The sequence below is a fragment of the Mercenaria mercenaria genome, chromosome 5 (genome assembly GCF_021730395.1).
Source record: "Mercenaria mercenaria strain notata chromosome 5, MADL_Memer_1, whole genome shotgun sequence".
Taxonomy (NCBI): Eukaryota; Metazoa; Mollusca; class Bivalvia; order Venerida; family Veneridae; genus Mercenaria; species Mercenaria mercenaria.
This window is the reverse complement of record NC_069365.1, coordinates 47,244,410-47,267,260: the sequence shown is the minus strand read 5'-3', so window position 1 is coordinate 47,267,260 and position 22,851 is coordinate 47,244,410. Positions and strand designations below refer to the sequence as shown.

The following is a 22,851-nucleotide window of genomic DNA, read 5'->3' as shown; positions in this document are numbered from 1 at the left end:
ACGGCTCATATATTCATATATCGCATAGGCACGAAATGTTTGCCTATACATATTGTGCGTTTTATTCGAACTGGCGGAGCGGAGTTAATCTCTGACTTATGCAAATAATGGTAATCTCAAAAAACGAGCAAAATAGGTAGAGCAATATATCATTCCGTAATCTTTCGGTAACCAACGACTTAATCAACGCTACATTTGGTTACAGTGTAAGGTAGATGACCACTAAATAAGAAATATACTACATATCCTGCAAAATAATGCAGTGGACTGAGGTCGATTAAAACGCACAATAGTTTGTTAATATAAATGTGACATATGCTGGTATTAATAGATATATTTACAGGGTGTGTACACTATGTTCATGTAATGTGGAATCTAAATATAATTTTCTATTATAATTTTAGAATACTCGTTTGCATGTACGAGTATAATGGTATAGTTTTTACACAATGATAAGAGATAAAGTCAAATATACAAAACAAAACTGCTAATCTTACATATGCTATCTTACCACTGAAAAATATCAAATAACGGAAAGACGTAATTCTTCATCCTATATGTGACAAGTAACAATTAAAATACACGTACATGTAAAAGGTTATTTTCTCAGAAAAACAAAACTAGTGAATATCATTTACAAGAATACAAAGGCGTTCATATTGACTTCACCAAGTTCTTAATATCACATAAATATTAAATGCATTTTAAACAGGGCACCAAGACGACGGTCTTCATTTTTGTTCTTTTGCTGTCATTTTCTTTCCACATAATGGTTTTAGCACGTTTGTTACTTTTTAGGCATTTCTATATATTTAATGCGAATTTTCAAAACTTAGTTTAAGTAGTAAAGTGAATTTTTTTTTGACAGCAAGGTTTGATATTGTTGAAATTCTGAGACGTCATCAATATTATTAACGAACGAACGTTGCCGATTTTCATTACGGGTCCACTACCTTAAATTATTGAATGCAATACAGACTTAACATGTACTGGTTATCTCTTCGCTTTCACGTATATATATATATATGAAATTATTCACGTTTTTCATCGTCTGCTAAATATTTTTGTCTCCAGCAACCTGACTCATTCGTCTTCTGTATATTTTGGATTTCCGATATTGCTATTTTTATTTTCGCAAATCTATTTTTATTTGAACCGATCAGACGACTTGTTTCAACAAGCATTTGGCTGAACCATCAAAATAGCGTTGAATGTCAAAGGGTGAGAAAAATATGTAGTCAGTCTGGGGCTCGAACCCGGGACCCCTCGCTTACAGGGCGAGTGCCCTACCGACTGAGCTAACCGGCTGTCTGACACCTTACTTGACCAAGTCCCTACCATCACACATGATTTCTCTCAAAACACGAGGGCGTAGTCGCGATGTGGTCGTCATAAGAATTGTAAATATGAAAAACCCAGGCTAAATATAGATTTTTTAAACTTCTACTTTCACATACAAAATGTTGTAAATAAGGCTCTGATTGGCTAGCGGAAGGGTCGTCAGAACGAAGCTATCAACAGCAAGTCTTCAGATCCAATGTGCGTAGTATGGTGACTGATTTCTGCCATTTCGTGTTTCGTGTTGGCGGGGCGAAAACACGACAACACGAAAACTCGACAAAAACCAAATTTGTCGAGTTTTCGTGTTTTCGTGTTGTTGTGTCGGCGGGGCGAAAAACACGAAAACACGACAAATTTTACGCGAAAACTCGACGTTTAAAGGGCGCCGACATGACAGTTTTATCTGTCAAGTTTTCGTGTTGGCAGGTATAAATATGTCGTATCGGCGCCCTTTATTTGTCGTGTTTTCATGTTTTCGCCCCGCCGACACGACAACACGAAAACTCGACAAATTAGGTATTTGTTGTGTTTTCGTGTTATCGTGTTTTTGCCCGCCGACACGACAACATGAAAACTCGACAAATACATTATTTTTTGCCTTAAATTTTGATAGCATATGTTCAGGCTGAGTAGTGTACAAAGATAAAGGATATCCGCATTTACCCCACTTCTACTGGTCGATACAAATATATTCGTATTTTTTGTATATTGGAATGCTGTCAAATACTAAGACCTGTATCCTATATTTTTGTTTGTTGTTTTTGTAGTTAGGAACATGAAATTAGTGAATAATTGATTTACTCACGACACAGAGTGAGTAATTGTAAATTACCAATGAAATAATTTTATATGCCGGTGTAATGAAGTATTTCGACCCCCATAGAATAACGACCCCCCGGTCATTATTCTATAGAAAATGTGACTCCTTTCCTGTAAAATATTGACTCCCCTTATAAAAAAACTGACTCCTTTTGAAAACTCTATAGAATAACGACCCCACGGTCATTATTCTATAGAAAAACTGACCCCTCCAAGTAAAATACTGACTCTCTAAAGATGACTCCCTTCGAATCTCATAGAATAACGACCCCGGTTATTATTCTATAGAAAAAGTGACTCCTTCCATGTAAAATACTCACTGCCGAAATTACTACATTCGAACTCTCATACAATATCGATTCCCGGACATTATTCTATTTAAAAAAGTTGCTCTTTCCGTGTAAAACACCGGCTCCTAAAAAGACTTTCGACGATAATATCTATTAAAAAGTGATCCCCACCAAACCTAACGGACAGTTTTACTAGATCTACAACTCTAATACCCTCCATTGCCAATAGTAAACATTTTGATTGTACTACTACTACTGGTGCCGCTACTTCTATTGCTATTACTACATGTACTTCTTCTTCTTCTACTAATACTACTACTACTTCTACTACTACTACTACAACTGCTACTACTGATACTACTATACCTGCTTCCACTAATACGTCTTGTACATCTACCTCTTCTTCTCCTGCTGCTGTTGTTGCTGTCACTTATTCCTCTGCTGCTGCTGCTGCTGCTGCTGCTGCTGCTACTGCAACTGCCACTACCACTGCCACTACTACTACTACTACTACTACTTTCTATTGTTGCCGCTACCGTACTTTACTGCCACTGCTAAGTATTGCAACTTCTATTAATACTAAGTTCTATGCTAGCAGTTTCTTGTGCAGTTTTCTTCAGAAGAATTACTTCATACCGAAGTTTGCAGGGATTATTGACACTGGTGTGTTTTGTGAACGTATTGTGAATTGTTATTTTCCTGAAAAAAATGTATACACCCAGGTACAGCGTCTAGAAATAGAATCCCTTTTCCCGTTGTGGAATGCTCTGATTTTTGTGCCAAGTGATGGTATCTGGGGCTAATGGTCAAACGGAAGGACGGACGGACAAGGGCAAATCTATATGCCCCCCTCCCCCGAGTGGGGGCTTAAAATGCAGCAATTAGGCCTTAGATACAGGAGTTATCACTAAATTTGACCAAATGACCGGGGTCGTTTTTTTTATGGGAGTCAATATTCTTCGTGAGGTTCAGTTTACTTCACGTGGGGGAGTCATAGTACTATGATCTGGAGGTCATAATACTATGACCGGGGGGTCACTTTTTCTATAGAATAATGACCGGGGGGTCATTATTCTATGTGGGTCGAAATACTTCATTACACCGGCTGTTCTATTACTGAATTTATTGGCGTACCCGCATTTGGTCATTCAAAAGAAGAGACAGTGTCGAGAATGTATGAATGTCCCTGATATGTATGGAGATTTATTCATTACTTTGTGTGTATGCGTGTGTGTGTGTGGCCGATGGGGGTGGGGGTGCAATATATACTGTCTTCCAATTGAACCGTCCATGTGTGTGAGCATGCATTTTACTGTCGTGCGATTTGCCAGAGGGAGAAAATATCAAAAGTTAAAAGCATGTCTATGTTGCATGCCTGCATTCTATTTATAATCTATTGAATACATTGAACATAATATATGACGTTAAATGCCACGAAGTGATATTTCCTTTTTTTTTTGTCTATATGCTTTACAAATTATTAGTATATCATAATAATATGTAAACTATTTTCTTTCGTTCATAACTTAATATTATGTGTATATTAATTGTAATACATGTATTGTAAAGTGTCTTGTATTATTCTTGTATTACTCTTTACGTCTATATTGTCACGTTTCGTATTAAAGTGTGATGTGCCTTGATGTAACAGAAAGAAAGATATATATAGATATATGTACATGCAATACTAGCGTATTATTCAAAAAATATCGGTAAACTGAAAACGTTATGCATCGCCGAATAAATAGAATTGTGTAAACCTATAAAATATAAACAGCAAATACAAATCGCGGTCAAGTTAAAGGTATAACATTATATATCGAGCCAGCGTGGTTTAAGAACGGAAAAATAAAACGGGATTAATATTGCGAAAAATATAAACAACGATTTAAAAGGTAAACAATGTTTTTTCCCTCTTTTTTATTAGCTCTTAAACATTGCAGAGGTGTACATGTAAGTATGGGTGATGAAAATACGATGTGGCATAACCTTTTAATTGAATATAACATGTTGTTTACTATATTAAGGATAAAACATACTTGTGTCAAAAATTGTGAAATGCTTGAGAAGTAAATGAGATCCATCTGTTACCTTAACCTACGCTTGGGGATGGACCGTCGCTAATGTTGGAAAAGCTTGTGGCCCGACCCTTTTGCTTCTGATTTCAGTGTATACATTACGTAACATGCTTTTCAAACATTCATTAATCTATGTTAAAATAATGCATACATGCGTTTATTTGTATTATAAACATGTATTGATTTGTTTGCAATAAAGTATGTTTAAACTAAAGGGGAAAAGGGTAAGAAACAGTAGCCATACAAAAAGTGAAATGAGGCAAAATAATATATGACAACTGTCGAAAATTTACTATAAATGACATACATTGCAACCCGACTTCATATTTTATGATTAATCTATTATGAGAATGGTACAAAGCAAATGCTATTTATTATACAATTTTCCGCGTCAAACAGGTTAATTGTCTCTTTATACATTTGTGTCGTTCTGATCACTGTAACTGTGATGAATAAATAGCCTAAGATCTAGTCGACATGTATGTGAATGTTTAATCGATTGCAGAAGATATAAAAAGATAAGATGCACGCACGCGGGCATTGATCCGTGTATGAAACGCAGAATGATGATGTATTTGTTTACAAAACCTTGTCTTTATTACATCCTTAGACACCGATAAGAAACATGTAAACTTTTAATGTCTTTACATGTCATGTTTCATAACATCATTCCTATTTTAATTTAAATTTGGCAAAAAAAAAAATATTGTTTCGTGATGGAGATGGAGGGATAGATTTCATTTTGTATATTTTATCTGTTATTTTCCATCCATAAATCTTCCAAGTTAAAAAAATACTTAAAATGCATGGAAAATAAAAACCGAATAGGAATTTAATTTCACTATAAGTGTTTTCTTTCCACAATGTATTATTTTCAAAAAAAAAACAACAACTCATAATTACTTGTTTAAGGTGTCATATATATATACGCTTAATGAAACCTTATCGCTAAAATATTTAATGCTTATCATCTTTATTATGTTAAGCAAGTAAGTTACATATTTTGGAAAGGTATTTCAAGTTTCTAAACCGATAAAACGAAACTGATTTTATACCTTGTGGTTAGTAAAGCAGGTATGGGTCAGTAAAAAGACTCTCATAAGCTATATGATGATGTTTATTTTATCTGTTTAGAAATTTGAAAGACCTTTCAAAAATGATTAGGTTTATATACTTTCATAACAAAATAAAAGTGACACTAAACAATAAATATTTTAGCTAAAGGATTATGCTTAATATTAAAATTCGTAAGATCATCGGTTTAGAAAATAATAAGTATTTTTGACCAGACAGCCCTTTTTCTGCACAAACTGCCATCTAGCTGTAAGTATATTGAAACGAAACAAAGAAATGCATATACATAACTTCAAACCTATGGGGTGTATTATTTTTAGATATTCATGCTGTTATGTGAACAGTAAAATGACCCCGCGGCCGAGTGGTTAAGGTCTCTGACTTTGAATCACTTGACCCTTACCAATATGGGTTCGAGCCTTACTCGGGGCGTTGAATTCTTCATGTGAGGAAACCATCCAGCTGGCTTATGGAAGGTCGGTGATTCTACCTAGGTGCCCGTCCGAGATGAAATAATGCACAGAGGGCACCTGGGGTCTTTCAACGCCATCAAAGCTGGAAGTCGCCATATGACCTATAATTATGTTGGTGCGACGTTATACCTGCTAAAAGAAACATTCTTTTTAGATTAGTGAGTCGTGTTAATCATACAAACAATATGGAATAAAAAATTAAAATATTGGACAGTATATGCCCTTAATTTGACACGATTGTTTCCAAAATTTCAGATTTCGTGTCACAAAAATCTGTTTCCTTATTATAAAATCTTTAAATTTACATTTCAGTGTTTTAGGCAGACTGTATTTTTAACAAACCCAAAGCGCATTTTCTTTTTCTTTTTTTTTCTATTTTTTTCGGAGAATTTTTTTCTACAAAGGAAAAATGTGTGATGCATGCAATGTTACAAGTAATATTATGTAAAATATATTCAAACGGCAGAGATAATTATGTTTACTTTTAATATTCTGGTCATTGCCAACGTATTTAAAGTGCACGTTCTTGAAACGACACCGGGGAGATGTTGTTACACAGACAGCTTCTAGGATTGGATCCAGAAGTAAAAAAACTAAAACTAAATATAAAAAAAAATACAAAAGTTCTGTTAGAATTAGCTTTACAAGAGTGCTACTGGAACCGACTTTTCAAAAGTACTATTAGAATTAAAAACAATTCGTTCGAAGATTTCTCTTGGATATTTTCTTGCTTCAGTTAAGATACCACAATAAGAAAAGTCTATTCTACAATAATTGTTAAACGATGCATGTGTTCATACTGTGTATGGGTTGTCCTATACTTAATTTCAACTGTAGAAATAATTTTAAGTAATGGCAGTTACGCAGTTATAATCGCATTGTCATCTAAAGCATAGATACCCCATTTATTGTAACTTGAGAGCGCGTAGTTTGCCACTGTGTCCAACAAAAACTTGTATTTATCTAGATTTAGTTTCTACATGAAACAAATAAGCTTTAAAACACGATTTTATTTTCTTTCATTTTTATAGTACATGCTTCCCATTATATTATTCTTATTTGATAGGTAGCCTGAGCTTTTAGCTCACCTGAGCACGAAGTGCTCAAGTTGAGCTTTTGTGATCGCCCTGTGTCCGTCGTCGTCAGTCGTCCGTCGTCCGTCCGTCGTCGTCAACAATTTGACTGTTAACACTCTATAGGTCACAGTTTTGGCCTAATCTTAATGAAACTTGGTCAGAATGTTACTCTAAATAAAATCTTGGACGAGTTCGATATTGGGTCATCTGGGGTCAAAAACTAGGTCATCAGGTCAAATCAAAGGAAAAGCTTGTTGACACTCTAGAGGTCACAATTTTGGCCCAATCGTAATGAATTTTGGTCAGAATGTTACCGTCAATAAAATCTTGGATGAGTTTGATATTGGGTCATCTGGGGTCAAAAACTAGGTCACCAGGTTAAATCAAAGGAAAAGCTTATTAACACTCTACAGGTCACTTTTTTGGCCCAATTTTAATGAATTTTGGTCAGAATGTTACCCTCAATAAAATCTTAGATGAATTTGATATTGGGTCATCTGGGGTCAAAAACTAGGTCACCAGGTCAAATCAAAGGAAAAGCTTGTTAACACTCTAGAGATCACAATTTTGGCCCAATCTTAATGAAACTTAGTCAGAATGTTACCCTCAATAAAATGTTAGAAAAATTTGGTAATAGGTTGTCTGGGGTTAAAAACTAGGTCACCAGGTCAAATCAAAGGAAAAGCTTGTTAACACTCTAAGAGGTCACAATTTTGGCTCAATCTTAATGAAACTTGGTCAGAATGTTACCCTCAATAAAATTTTTGAAGAGTTTGATATTGGGTCATCTAGGGTCAAAAACTAGGTCACCAGGTCAAATCAAAGGAAAAGCATGTTAACACTGTAGAGGCCATATTTATGATTCTGTCTTCATGAAACTTGGTCAGAATGTTACTCATGATGATCTCAAGGTCTGTTTGGAATCTGGGTCATGTAGGATCAAAAACTAGGTCACCAGGTCAAATCAAAGGAAAAGCTAGTTAACACTCAAGAGGCCACATGTATGACCACGCCTTAATAAAACTTAGTCAGAATGTTAATCTTGATGATCTAGTCAAGTTCAAATCTGGGTCTGGTGGGGTTAAAAACTAGGTCACTAGGTCAAATCAAAGGAAAAGCTTGTTAACACTCTAGAGGCCACATTTTTGACTGTATCTTCATGAAACTTAGACAACATGTTAATCTTGATGATCTTTAGGTCAAGTTCAAATCTGGGTCATGTGGGTTCAAAAACTAGGTCACCGGGTCAAATCAAAGGAAAGGTTAGTTAACACTTTAGAGGCCACATTTATGACCATATCTTAATGAAACTATCTTGATGTTCTTTAGGCCAATAGGTCAGGTGAGCGATACAGGGCCTTCATGGCCCTCTTGTTAATATTGGAGGTGTTTGTCTTATTTACGTCGAATCTCTTCTCCTGTCTGAAAATCCAGATTCGGAATGAAAGGAGGCCATCCAGTTGTCTTTCAAAAGACCGGAAGTTCTTCCTACCTACGAGTCCGGCCATGTCTAAAACAATGTTTTGCAGAAGCCCTTACGTTCTTTCTCTTGCATCCGACTGATAAAGCTCACCGGTTTCGAATCCCTTTCCCATCTGCTCTTCAAATTCACCCCCCCTCCCCCTTTAACTATTTCATGTGAGTATTGCTCCATATTCCGTCTATGCCTTGTATTAATGTCCTTGGAGTCCTCCCAGAAAAGTTAGCCTCCGCGAATATGTGGTTAATGTTGCTGACTTCAAATCACTTGCCTCTCACTGATACTGGTTCAAGCCTCACTCGGGGCGTTGAATTCTTCATGTGGGGAAGCCATCCAGCTGGCTTACGGAAGGTCGGTGGTTTCCAAATGCCCGCTCGTAATGAAATAATGCACGGAGGGGCAACTGGTGCCTTCTTCCATCATCAAAGCTGGAAAGTCGCCATATGGCCTATAATTGTGTCGGTGCGACGTTGAATCCAACCCAACCTCCCAGGAAAACTTAACATGACTTATAAGTAAATATGACAATATAAACAATAATGAAAATACCAGTTTGAAGCACAACCAAATCTTGATTTACGGCATAAACAATGGCTTATAATAAAGGCATTATTATGATTTGCAGAACATTAAACAATAAGCAAATGTGCATTTCAACAAAGTTATTATAATTCTAGTTAGATAACAAGTTTTAACGATTAAATAGACCTTGGTGTATGATTAGATATAACACACATACTCAGTCAAGCTTAGACTGCAATCAGTTTGTCTGGTAGTATAACTGAAGTCTTCAGCTGTCGTGTAGCGGCGGTAAAAGGTCACCCAGTACCTTCAATGTTCTTTTACAGTATAATTCTAAAGTCATTGCTAGGAGACGAGAGAAAAAAGTTGCTCTTTTCATTATATCCCCGGAGTAAAATATTTCCAAACCTTCCTGCGTCAAGAAAACTGAGTCACCTTCTTATCTATATCCCCAACCGAATGCGGAGGGACATTGTTTTGCCGTTGTCCGTCCTTCTGTTCGTTCGTCCGTCCGAAATTGAAAATGCTTATAATTAAAAAAGTATCTAAGCTAGAATGACCAAACCTCACACAATTATTAATTAGCACATGGTCTTTGCTAATATATAGTATTATCCCCCTTGACCCAGTAAACGCAGAGTTTCCAAACACACACTTGATTTCGTTTGTTTGAAAAAAAATGAAAATACTTATAATTCAAAAAAGCATTTCAGCTAGAATCACCGGACCCCACATAACTATCAGTCAGCACGTGACCTTTGCACATATTGTATTATCCCCGCAACCCAGTAAAAGCAGACTTTTCCCCCATAATTTGGGTGCGTGTGTGTGTGTGGGGGGGGGGGGTGGATGCTTATAATTCAAGAAGTTTTTTTTTTTACAAGAATCACGAGACCCAATATAATGACTCATCTGATTAACACATGACTTTTGCTCACGTATATCATTATCGCCTTTGACCCAAAACAAAGCAGAGTTGACAAAAAATAGGATTTTTTGACAGTATCTAAGTAACCTATTGATAGACCTTCATGAAAATTCACACAAATGTAGAATAGGGCGGTGGTGCACGCGTACTTTTGTCAGGGTCACTTCATTAACCAGAGTTTTTGTTTATTAATAATTTTACAATCCATAAAGTCCCACATAACAAATAATCAATTGACGGATCTTCATGACATTTAACACAAATATAGATCACTATAGGGTAGTGGCGCATGTCTATCTTTTATCAGAATCTCTCCAGTAACTGCAGAGTTTTTGCCCTTTAACTGTTTTAAAATTCATAAATTCCCACAAAACAAAATAACCCATTGATGGATTTTCTTGAAACTTAATACAAATATAGATCACCGTAGGGCAGAGCTTTTGTAAAAAAGTAGGAACCATTAAAACATTGCATGATCCTTTTGTACCTAACTTGAGTATATCTGGAAATGACAGAATATGTAAGTAGAGTCCCCTCATTCACAAAACAATTTATTCGGCGAGGATATGAATTCACTGAATTTGCTTGTTTATATTCTGTTTATTTTGCTTAATTGCGTTCCGTGCTTAGAAAAGATCTCCATTTCTTACATACCTGTGCTTTAAGAGATATCTATGTGTTAAATAAGTGTCGATGACACTTGAAAACAAACAGGCAATATTAAAGTACATTTTATGCGCGTTTCAGAAATTTGATCAGATGAGATGGAGAAGGCCAATGACGAGGACGCTGATTACGTCTGCAGTCTGGATGAAGACACAATCAATCGTATAAAAGTAGAGCTCAACGAAAACCCATCAGATAGACTTGCTTCAGTTAAAGCTTTCCGGAAATGGATCTTGGAACAAAGCTCATGGCTCAAATCACCAACAGGTACTACTTGAAAAGTGTATCAAAATAAGAGTGAAAATCTAGATGAAATATCAAAACATCATGAGAAAGTCCTTTTGTAATGATTGAAGATAGTTATTTATATAACAATGACCTTTCTTGTTGCAAAACATAGCGCTTCTGTATTATTTGCAAGAAGATATATATAGTTTACTTTAAAACCCCAAACACTTAACTACCTCTGTACACAATATTGCCACTTACAGTTGCCTCGGTAGCCCTGAGGTCCTTGATGTACATGGGCCCATGCGTTATGAGTTAATCCGACCTGAGAATCCTCAGTATTAAAGATTAAAAATGCGTATATTTTTTTCTTTCTTTGCAAAGACTTTCAAAGAAACTGATCCTGCACTTTTTTTAATCTTATTGATGAAATACTGGAAAATTAACGGTGAAATATTTCTGCATTTGAAATGGCTAGTTTCTGAAAAACGTGTCTTCCTTTTGAATTTTGTCTTCTTCGTCGATGAAGATATAATATCGACCATACAAATGTCCTCTATGTATATGGTAAGAACTGGCATCCGGAGAAGGCATATCGGCCTTTTCTTTTATTAGCGTGGCAGTGCATAGACATACGCCACCATACCGGGCCTCAAACCCGGTGAATAGTGAAACCGATCCGATCACCCACTGACTGAACTTCCTGGCCGGTTTCCCCCAAAACTGAACTTTTACGCTCTAATCGTCTTTTTGTCCGAGCATTAGTTTGCGTTGTTGATTAACCATTGATTAATTTTCAGGTACAAAGTTTCTGCTGGCATTTTTGCGTATCAGTAAATTCAGCCAGCTGGTTGCTAGAGAGAGGCTGGTCAACTTCTTGGCTTCTTTTAATGATTCTGTCAGCTATCTCAATGGTTATGATCCAGGGGATCCCAAATTTTTACAAATACTCAGAGATAGGTGAGCGTTGAATTCAAATAAATATGTTTTTTGATTAAACTAAATATTATGAAATTGATAAAAAGACTTTAAAAATCAATTTAAAGTAAAGATGTAGATTACAATATTAAACATTTTAACATATATATTTATGTATTTTATTTACTATTTCTTCAAACACACTTTGTTTTGTGGGTGGCGTTTAGGTGAATCTTTCGTCAGAGCGGAAATCCAAACGGTCGCACCGTGAAGAATCACCTTAAAGATCAACTTTTCCCAAATCACAAAAAAATTCTGTAGTAAAATTTCACAATTATTATACAAATGAGCCGCGCCATGAGAAAATCAACATAGTGCGTTTGCGACCAGCATGAATCCAGACCAGCCTGCGCATCCGCGCAGTCTGGTCAGTATCCATGCTGTTCGCTAACGGTTTCTCTAATTGCTATAGGAATTGAAAGCGAACAGCATGGATCTTGACCAGACTGCGCGGATGTGCAGGCTGGTCTGGATCCATGCTGGCCGCAAACCAACTGTGTTGGTTTTGTCATGGCGCGGCTCATTTATATTTATACCGTGATGCGAACCATTCCTTCTCTTGGTAAGCCTGCACACTAGGGCCAAAGACGATATACTTAATGTGCTCCTTTAGGCGTAAAAAAAATTGTTTGTTTCCGGTATCCCGACCTACCCTAAATTTTTGGCCCTAAATGTTTTTATCGCTTTGAAGAATTTTTTTTTCGACTTTTTAACAAAAAGTAGCAAAACTGCACTTTCTATGCTTTACACATGGTCAGTGATGTTAGAAATCAACTTACTGATGCTCTAAAGGCATAACCCCCTTATTTGCATTAATTTTTGGACACAAAAATAATTTCCGAAAAGTCTCCCTTAATAAAAAAAAAACTAAAAAAAAATGTTCGACCTAACTATCCTAATTTTTTTGAGCATTGTCAATTTACAAAAAGAAATCATCAGCTTCTAAGAATCATTGATCAATTTTTGTCGAGCCCGCTTGCGGTGAGCTCGATATAGTCGTCACTTTATGCGGGTCGGTGTATGTGCGTCCGTGCGTCCGTCCGTCCGATTTTGTCCGGACCATAACTTTGACATGCACGGGCCAATCTTGATTATATTTGGCATGAATGTTTACCTCAATAAGAAGGAGTGTCGTGCGCAAACCCCATATTCCTATCTCAAAGGTCAAGGTCACAGTTGGAGGTCAAAGGTCAAATTGAATTTTGTTCGGAGCATTTCTTCTTCATGCATGGTGGGATTTTGGTGTAATTTGGCATGAATGTTCACCATTATGAGACGGAGTGTCATGCGCAAGAACCAGGTCCCAAGGTCTAAGGTCAAGGTCACACTTAGAGGCCAAAGGTGCTGGCGGGCTCGACATTCTGCCCGTCGGCATGCAGAATGTCACATGATTTTTAGTAAGTCAAAGCGACATATAATGTAGGTCATTTGGCAAATTTCCAATAATAATGACATACCTGTGATGCAAAAATATGTTTCAATTACCTGCTTATCAAGATAATTGCTTCATTAGTCTCTCAAGTCTACAATTTAATAGCAAAATCATTACTTTTTTACATGTACACTGTGTTCTCTCCGCTGTAAAATTTATTATATTTGCGTATAAGTGAAGATATCTGTTAACCTTTTCAAACCTGATGTAATGTCGGTTAACATAGTCGATCTAAATTGTATCGAAATAACAACATAAACAGAAATGTGATATGTTCAAGGTTGTCGCATAACTTTGTAATATAGAGCCTACCTGATGCCTGAAATAATTGGCTGTTTAAGGAAATGCGATATATGTATACGCAATTTTCTTGAAATAAGATCGCCGGTGCCCATTTTCTTCGATGTTTTAAATATGAAATTAAGGCTGTGGCTGCAATACCTCATTTTCTTTCTTAAATCAGCACAGATAATTAATGAAACGATACAGCTACAGGCAGCTCTGAAATACAGAATTACTATAATAATTCTGCTATAACATAGTTTACAGACAGCTTAGTATAATAATTCTGCTATAACGTAGTTTGATTTTTCTTGTACTTTAGATTAGAATGAGACAAAACACTATGACAGGGCAATATCGTCGTTTTAAATATTAATCATTAACATCAATTATTGGTGTGGAAAGTAGATAGAGGTCTGGTGTCCTTTATTTGCTACATGTAAAGTAGGTAGGGTTTAAGACCTGTATAGCAGGGTGAAGTGGTCTGCACTGTTCGCTATTCAGTCAGTAAATTTTCAGTGAACACCCCTTTGAATTATAAGTGGTACTGCCTAAATTGGATGATGGAATAGTCCATTTTAGAAATTTAACAGGGTAAACGTTAAGAAATATTCCAATCAGTGTCATATACTGAAACGAGCACAATGGTGGTCGGCAATTTAAAGCGCCTCATTTTCTATTAATTTTTGCAAGCTATGTTTTATCAGACCTTTGACCCTCCATACAGAATAGGCTTAAAAGTGGGAATACATAATTATTATAATGCTTTATTATGGCGATTCTTCTTCTTGTTGTTCCAGTCGTGTGTTTACACCATTACCTCAAAGAGATTCGGATGATAGAACGATAATACTGGGAAATTACGGTAATATATCTCAATTTATCTAGTATGACACCAATGTCTCTAGCAAAGTTAAAACGTGAAAGTGATTTTGAAAATGTGTTCGTTTTTTATTATTATTATTATTATTTTACCATTTGGAAGTGGCTGCAGATTTTATTCAAATGTTTGAAGATACATGAACATGATAAAATAGTTGTTAAAATACAATTTGAAACTCATTTTATACATAACTGTTTTTTTATATATATATATATCTATTGAATTTAACGAGTATATGCTTACGATAATGTAACGACAAAATCATTATGATTAAAAGAGATGTTCAGAATTTGAATGATATCTTTGTTAGATTTACATGTCGGCCATTTTTTCCCCAGATAATTTTGACCCCACCGGTGCCTCCTACGATTACCCCGACTTTCAGCGGTCAGTGTTAGCAATATGCCATTCACTAGTGTTTTGTGATGAACAATTCCAAGCTCATGGCGTGAACTTTTTAATGGATTATAAGTCAGTGACCATGAAACATGTCCGATTTGGAGGCTCCGAAAACATGAGAAATAGAGCACAGCATTTCCAGGTGAGAAATAGAACTTTCTGCAAATTGTTTCATTTTGAAATTAACACCTTTTATGGTAAGCAGTATTTACATCAGGATGATACTAATCCCCAATGATAACGTGATTCCCGCCGAAACGCGAGGACCAGTCTAAATCATGATAACTGATGAAATAACCATTCATAATGCTTGCACATTACTTGACAAGCAAATATTAGTATTTCTTTCATTTCAAATATCCACTAAGTATATGGCAACATAGCTCAGTTGGCTAAAGTGCAGACAATAATTGGGTGTAAGCAGATCGTTTCGTGGGTTCGAATCCTCACAAGGGTTGTTCTTTTTTTTTTTCATATTTTTTTGTTTGTTTTCCCTATTCGTTTTCATTTTTGCTTCCGTATTTTTGTTTCTTTCTTTGATGGTTTGTTGTCGAGCACGCTTGCGGTGAGCTCGATATAGTCGCCACTTTCGGTGTATGTGCGTGCGTGCGTCCGTCCGATTTTGTCCGGACCATACTTTGACATGCATGGACCAATCTTGTTTATATTTCGCATTAATGTTTAACTCAATGAGAAGGCGTGTCATGCACAAACCCCATATTCCTATCTCAAAGGTCAAATTGAAGTTTGTCCGGAGCATTTCTCCTTCATGCGTGGTAGGATTTTGATGTAACTTGGCATGAATGTTCACCATTATAAGACGGAGTGTCATGCGTAAGAAGCAGGTCCCTAGGTCCAAGGCCAAGGTCACACTTAGAAGTCAAAGGTGCTGTTAGGCTCGACATTCTGCTCGTGGGCATACTTGTATTTGTATATATGTCTTTATATAACACACTAGTATGTTCATTATTTGCATGGCTAAGTGCATGCATTTAATCAATATCATCTTTGTTATGTAATAAACTATTCTAATATGCCATATCGCCTTTAGATACCTCTCTGTTGTGTTGTCACGGAGCTCATGAAGGAATCTTGATTTTTATGCAATTTAAAGTGAAATAAAAATTAAAAGAAAAATTAAATGTCGTTGCCGAGTTTCGAACCCACACGGCAAAAGATCTGTTGAACTTGGACTGTATGCTTTACCACTGAGCTAATTCGTAATTGGTATAAAACCTGGAAATATTTAGATTGTAACATGTTAGGAAAATGTTGAATTCCCTATGTTCCATTATAATCTATTTATAGTCATGTTTGTAAATATCAAGTTATCGTTGGGGCATAGTATATTCAATCAATTTCACACTTCGGCAAATAAAAACTTGTTTACATAAGATACCAACAACTCAACAAGAAAAATGGGAAGAATTTGCCACCTGCAGCCGCCGTCGTTACAAACAAAAACTGCTCTGTGATCTTAGAGCAGGGGAGGGGAAACGTCATCCCTAATTTTGAGAGTGAGATGTCAGCAAATGCTTTGTTATTTACATTTAAAGTCATTTAAAGATGACTATTAGTTTACCTCAAATATAATACTTAATTTGTCTCTAAAATATGAGCGAAAATAGCCCTAGAATGAGATCTTTTTCTTATAACATATGTATTCTTTTTAATGATAAGCTAAACTAATGATAAGCTAAACTAATATAAACTTATTGAATGGCCCGCCAGTTATTTGTCAGAACACTTGCCTGATGTCCGAAGGACTGAAGGCCAATAGTTTTGACTATTTACCGTCTAGCCGTTCATTATGTATTTTTATTACATGGTATCAATAGTTAATTTTGATAGCTTTATTTTACTTATTAGCCCAGCATGTTTTGTATAAAGACACACATTAATAACCGGCGGTTTATAAAGGGAGTCGTATGATAAAATATTTTTAAAAATGTTTGTCGGAGTATCAGGTTGCATTCCGTAATGGTTCCATTACCAACTTTTAGTAACATCGATCTATCGGAAAATCGATAAATTTGCCTATATAAACGGTTTTACGGTTAAATATTTTTGAATGTGGCTGAAAACAGATATATTACAAACTCTGATATGTACCGGATTCAAGCAATTTGAACGAATAGTATCTTAAATGTATATATTTGGTAACCATGGTAATCCTAACCAGTATAATTTACATATTATACAATTACATTAAATGCATGCGGACATGCAAAAACTTGCGTATTTTTGCCGTGCGCGCTGAAGATAATTATTTTTGTGACAAGCGCAGAACGACTGCACCAGATCTGTAATGAGAAACATCGAATATTTTATTGCCGAGGAGTGATATTTTGTTACAAGATACAGTAAATACTTGACTTTTTAGTGTGAAACCAAAAATTGCGTACAAGTATAATATTATGATTGGTTAACCAGAGAATTTCATTTCCACTTTCACCGAATAGTGCAGGGTACTGCCATAAGTAGCCAGTTTAGCTATAGCATGCTGGCGACTAGTGTCATACTGAACGCCGGCGACTCGTGTCATATCGCATGCTGCCGACTAGTGTCATATCACATTCTAGCAACTAGTTTTTATCGCGTACAGACGACCAGTGTCATGTCAAATTTTAGCAACTAGTGTTATTTTACGCATGCTGGCGACTTATTTCATATCACGTTCTAGCAACTATAGTGTTATATCGCATGCTGGCAACTAGCACTATGTCATATTCGAACAACTAGTGTTATAACGGTTGCTGACGACTAGTGTCAGAGCGCATGTTGACGACTGGTGCCATATGGCATGTTGGCGTCTGGTGCCATATGGCATGCTGGCGACTAATGTAGCGCTTACTGGCGACTAGTGTCAGAGCGCATGTTGGCGACTGGTGCCATATGGCATGCTGGCGACTAATGTAGCGCTTACTGGCGACTAGTGTCAGAGCGCATGTTGGCGACTGGTGCCATATGGCATGCTGGCGACTAATGTAGCGCTTACTGACGACTAGTGTCAGAGCGCATGTTGGCGACTGGTGCCATGTGGCATGCTGGCGACTAATGTAGCGCTTACTGGCGACAAGTGCCATCGTATGCCGGAAACTAGTGTCACATCAGTGTCATACCGTATGCTTGCAACTAGCGGTTTTTTTTTCGGAGAGAATGTTTTGTCTAAATATAAACTGTTTGAATGTTAAAGGTTGTTCTTAAAAATGTTTGCGTTTTTTCAGAAAGCACTACCAGTTTCGATAAAGCAGTTTCATCATTATAATACAGGGCCAATATTTAATATACTGTTACACATTTTAAAGCCAGCCTTGCCAGAGAAAATGAGAATAAGGGTAAGTAAGTCAATACATCGTCTTGACATTTACACAAATATTTAGGTATAAGATTACCAACTATTTCTGTATTTATGAGTGAATTTTATAGCAACGGATGTTAGATATACAATGTAGACATGTCATATTTTGCGACCTAAAATTCAAGTGAAATTTAGATGGGCGATAAAATAAGTTTGCAACATAAAAGTGATACCTGTGAGATCGAATAAAGTAGAATAAAAAATAAACTATTGGAGGTTGTTTATAAGACGTATGGTAAATCCATAAAAACTCGTTCAAAACTCATGAGCATAAACTTCAACGATAACTTTACTTTTATACATTTTTATTTTAATGAAATAGGTATATGTATTGTAAAGGCATTTATAATTGCTTTTGAATGAAATAAGTGTATGTATTTTAAAGGCTTGTATATTCAGCTGGTTTTATTTATGATGTTAATAGAACTAAGGATTCCTTCTAAGGAGTTATGGTTGTGTAAAATGAAAGAATGCTTAGATCAATGTAGACGGTCAGGTCTAAAATCTTACCTGAGGTAACGGAAGTCAGAAGAAACAAGACGGTCATTTATCCATCCATCTAGATTCAGGTCTTTGCGAAAAAAGAAAACGATTATGAAACCATTATTTTCATATGTTTTACGTCAGTCATTTGCGGACAGGTAGAGCAAGCAAATTCCTACGCAGTGATCTCCCTTGCCGCTACGCTCAATGAGAGAGTAGCAGCAAGGGAGATCACTGCGTAGGAGGTGTTGAACAATAACATGACAAGATCGGCCTAGTCATAACTTTAACTAGATATACAGAAAGGTCGTTTTACTTACCAAACGTACTTAACATTTGAATGAGCCGCTTTTAAAAGTTAGCTATTTGCCAAATATAGTGTTCATATAGCGTCATTAATTTATGTGTACATGTAAACGCTGTTTTGTGGATACCTTTATATGGTCACAAACAAGTAAATAGTTTTCCCTATATATTCTATATCAAACTGACATTTTATAAAGAGCTACCAAACATAGCTAGCCTAGACCAATTTCAGAGAACAAATTCTTACCTCATTTTAAAGAGTTATGATAAAACTTATATAAAATGAAGAGAAAATTAGGGGTCATGTATCTTCTAAGAGAGATTTCTCTTGTCATATTTGCTTACAGTAAAGTCACATCAAAATCACACTGCAGTGACCTGGAAGTACTACTCATACTAAAACTGAGTTTCACTTCACCAATTACAACCTCCTCTCCCAATTTTTCTACCAAAATGCCAAAAAGTACATCCACAATGACATTTTACCAGAAACTAGCTTTAATTTAGACCTCTGTTGCCATGCCAAGTGAAAAATTAGTGTTCAAAAACCTGACCGCCATTACGCGTTTTGATGTCCAATGTTCTACGGTGTCCGAGATTTTACGGATTTACCATACATATAATGTCTAAAATACAGTTGTCAGCATTTCAATATTTTTATGATTTAGGTCTTTATGCACGGTAGCAGCATGGTATCTGTATACAGGAGTATTGACATGTCCTTATTGCCTAGGGAATATTTACCTGACGATTATGAAGGAAAATGTGCGGGAACCCTCGAAGAAATTACAGGTCAGTCCATTCAATTTACTAATTACAATTAAATTTTCACGTTAAAACAAACTGCAAAAGACTAGAACACCACTTAAGAAGCACGAAACACCACTAAATGAGCTCGAATCACCACTAAATGAACTGGAAACATCACTTATTTCATTTTTCAGATTGAAATATTCACATCAAGATCGTATGCAAGTAAAGACCAGTGTTTGACTCTAAACTAAACATTCAAATACTAACCAAAATAAGGCGTGCACAACTTATAAAATCAGCCTTGCGGGCTGGTAAGCTTGTACCTTAGATATTTTATAAGTTTACTTGTAAAATACTACACACTAAACCAAACTAACCAAAGATTTCCGCATTGAATTGTAGAAAAAAATCCTTTATAAAATGATTGTAAAAGTAAACAACAGATGTTTTACAAATTTGAAATTTTCAGCTGTGCAATATGATTTGCATCAGAATAATTCAATATCCACTGAGGCGATAGCAGACCACTGTGACACCATATGAGAAGATTTATCATAGTATAAAGAACGTAATTAAATAACGAATTTTCATTGACCTTTTCTATAATCTATTTGGATAACTGAAATATCGCAATCGTGCATGAATTTTCATTAGTTTGTTTGATTGGCTATTTCTGTAAGTGTTTAAATACATAATCATTCTGGTATACTTTTTCTGCTAATTTATTAATTTATTTACAGAAGAAAATATACAGAAATTAATATTAGAACCCAGCCGACGTGCGTTTATTAAGGACCTTTGGAGCGGAAAATATCATGCGGATCTTTCAATGAAACCAGACACAACACAAAAAACTCGGAACGATGGAGTATACGGGTCATTTCGGAAAATAGAAACTTGACCAGACCCGTATTTGTTTTGTTTTGAATTGACTTATGCTCAGTAAGAACTTGTATCAGATCCAGAATGTGTATAAACAAATTTAGGTTGTTCTTTTTTACACATGCAGGTCGCATTTCAGTGTGGAAAGTATATTGTTATACAATATAAATTGCTGAATGTTGGCATACGTATATTGTTCGTATGATTATCATTTCATATACATTTTTACAAGTTTTGTTATATCATTACATGTGTCGGACGTTCAATTGACGTGAAAATAATTTTCATTTACAATGTTGTTTTGAACTGTTCAACACGATGGGAATCAAAAGTGAGGGATTATGCACAGTTAAACGGCTTAGGCCCAGTAGTATATTTGCCACTGACCATTCCGATTAAGGTAATAGAACCGTATTGGCTGTCAGAAATTTCCGATCTTTTACGTATTATCCGTGTGCGGGATTTTCCACTTGGTATGAAACACAAGTTTCAGTTATGGCCGAAGCATTAGCATTAGCATTACTAACTTTGGCATTAAATTAGCATTATTTTTAATGCTAAAATTGTGTCATTAATCATTATTTGGCATTATTTGAAAAAAATAATGCATTACTAATGCATTATGATTAGCATTACTACAACCCTGCTCCCTACACACTTGACCCTATGACAAAGGTACATATATTGTGAATAGAATTCATGGAATGAAAATGTACCCGTGCTCACATTATATCTATTTTACTTTTTGTTGTCTAACACATTTGTATGTTTTATATGAGAGATTAACTCCATAACTCGATATTATAATATATGTATTTATTTGTTTTTACACTCTTAAATAAAATGTACTTTCTGCTACGAGTTGGTTATGCGTTTAAGTAATTTACAATGTAATACAATAAGCTATGCTTAGGTGAATTATTTATAAACTTTTTTTTTTCTCTTTCTACGCTAGTTCCGCAGTTAACTGTATACGTGTATTTAAAAAAAAGGTAACAGGAACGCCACAAAGGCCCTGTATCACTCACCTGGCCTATGACTGATCAAAACTAAGAAATACAACCATTCTGCCGGATTTTTACAGATCTAGTAGAAAACGCGACGTTTGGAGTGTTAACAAGCTTTATTTGACATGGTGACCATTTTTTTACCTCAGATACCTCAATTTTAACTTGACTAACAAGTTTGAAGAATCTTCAGGATTACTGGAAGAACTGGAAGAAAGTGTTTGCAAAGTTGTTCTAGGATGTTACCGAGTGACATAGTTTTTACCTCAAATAACAAGAGTTTCGAACATTACCCGGATTTCATAAAGATAACTGTTCTGATAAAGATTCATGGAGATTGGATAGAAACTGCTGCATCTGAGGTGTTAAAAAAGTTTTCCTGCGATTTGACTGGTCGCCTTGTTTTTTTTTTTAACTTCAGATGACTCGGTTTCAAATTTGAACTAGATTTTTAAGACAAACATTCTGACTAGGTTTCATATATACACCAAGCAGAAAACGTGGCATTTATGATGTTAACAAGGTTGTTTTATGATTTTACCTAGTTGAACCCATTTGTTTTTATCCCAGATGACCCAGTTTCAAACACGGCCCAGATTTATTAAAAAAACGAACGTTCTGAAAATGTTTCGTACACATCAGGTAGAAAATATGATTTATATTGTTAACAAGACAGGCTTTTTGAGTAAGCTGGCGCAGTGACCTACAGTTTGACACCAGATGACCTAGTTTAAGATTTGATCTGGACTGCATAAACACAGACATTCTGGCCAGATTTCATTTAGATCAGCTAGGAATATTGCATTTGGAGTATAAATAAGTTTTTTCCCCTATTGTTTGGCTAAATCTACATTTTCACTCAGGAGAAATCATTTGTGATAAGTTTTATCAAAATCCACTCGGTGGTTTTGTGGGAGATATCGTTGAAAGACAAATGTGACGACGAACGGCCGGACGGACGCACGACGGACGACAGACACACCATACAAGAAATATTTTCCACAACATATCGAACGAAGATTTTTCCACTCTTACATATAGCGAAAAGTGACCGCACACCCCAGCAACCCTTTTTTCCGTAGATAATCCAGTGTAGAAATTATCCGAGAA

The 22,851-nt window shown here is 35.8% G+C and overlaps 1 protein-coding gene across 1 annotated transcript; it reads left to right on the top strand.

The window, feature by feature from the left end:
• The first annotated feature begins 4,187 nt into the window (after positions 1-4,187).
• On the top strand, positions 4,188-21,589 carry LOC123557149 (alpha-tocopherol transfer protein-like). The gene is made up of 8 exons (XM_045348439.2): positions 4,188-4,345; positions 10,829-11,014; positions 11,776-11,935; positions 14,468-14,532; positions 14,889-15,091; positions 18,177-18,287; positions 19,768-19,891; positions 20,593-21,589. The coding sequence occupies exons 2-8, from the start codon at positions 10,846-10,848 to the stop codon at positions 20,751-20,753; spliced, it is 993 nt and encodes a 330-aa protein (XP_045204374.2). The 5' UTR covers positions 4,188-4,345; positions 10,829-10,845; the 3' UTR covers positions 20,754-21,589.
• Positions 21,590-22,851: the final 1,262 nt, after the last annotated feature.

Excerpts from the sequence above, each read along its gene's own strand:
- LOC123557149 (XM_045348439.2), top strand. The coding sequence starts at position 10,846 with ATGGAGAAGGCCAATGACGAGGACGCTGATTACGTCTGCAGTCTGGAT. Across the intron at positions 11,936-14,467 it reads TTACAAATACTCAGAGATAG|TCGTGTGTTTACACCATTAC; the intron begins GTGAGCGTTGAA and ends TTGTTGTTCCAG. Across the intron at positions 18,288-19,767 it reads CAGAGAAAATGAGAATAAGG|GTCTTTATGCACGGTAGCAG; the intron begins GTAAGTAAGTCA and ends TTTATGATTTAG.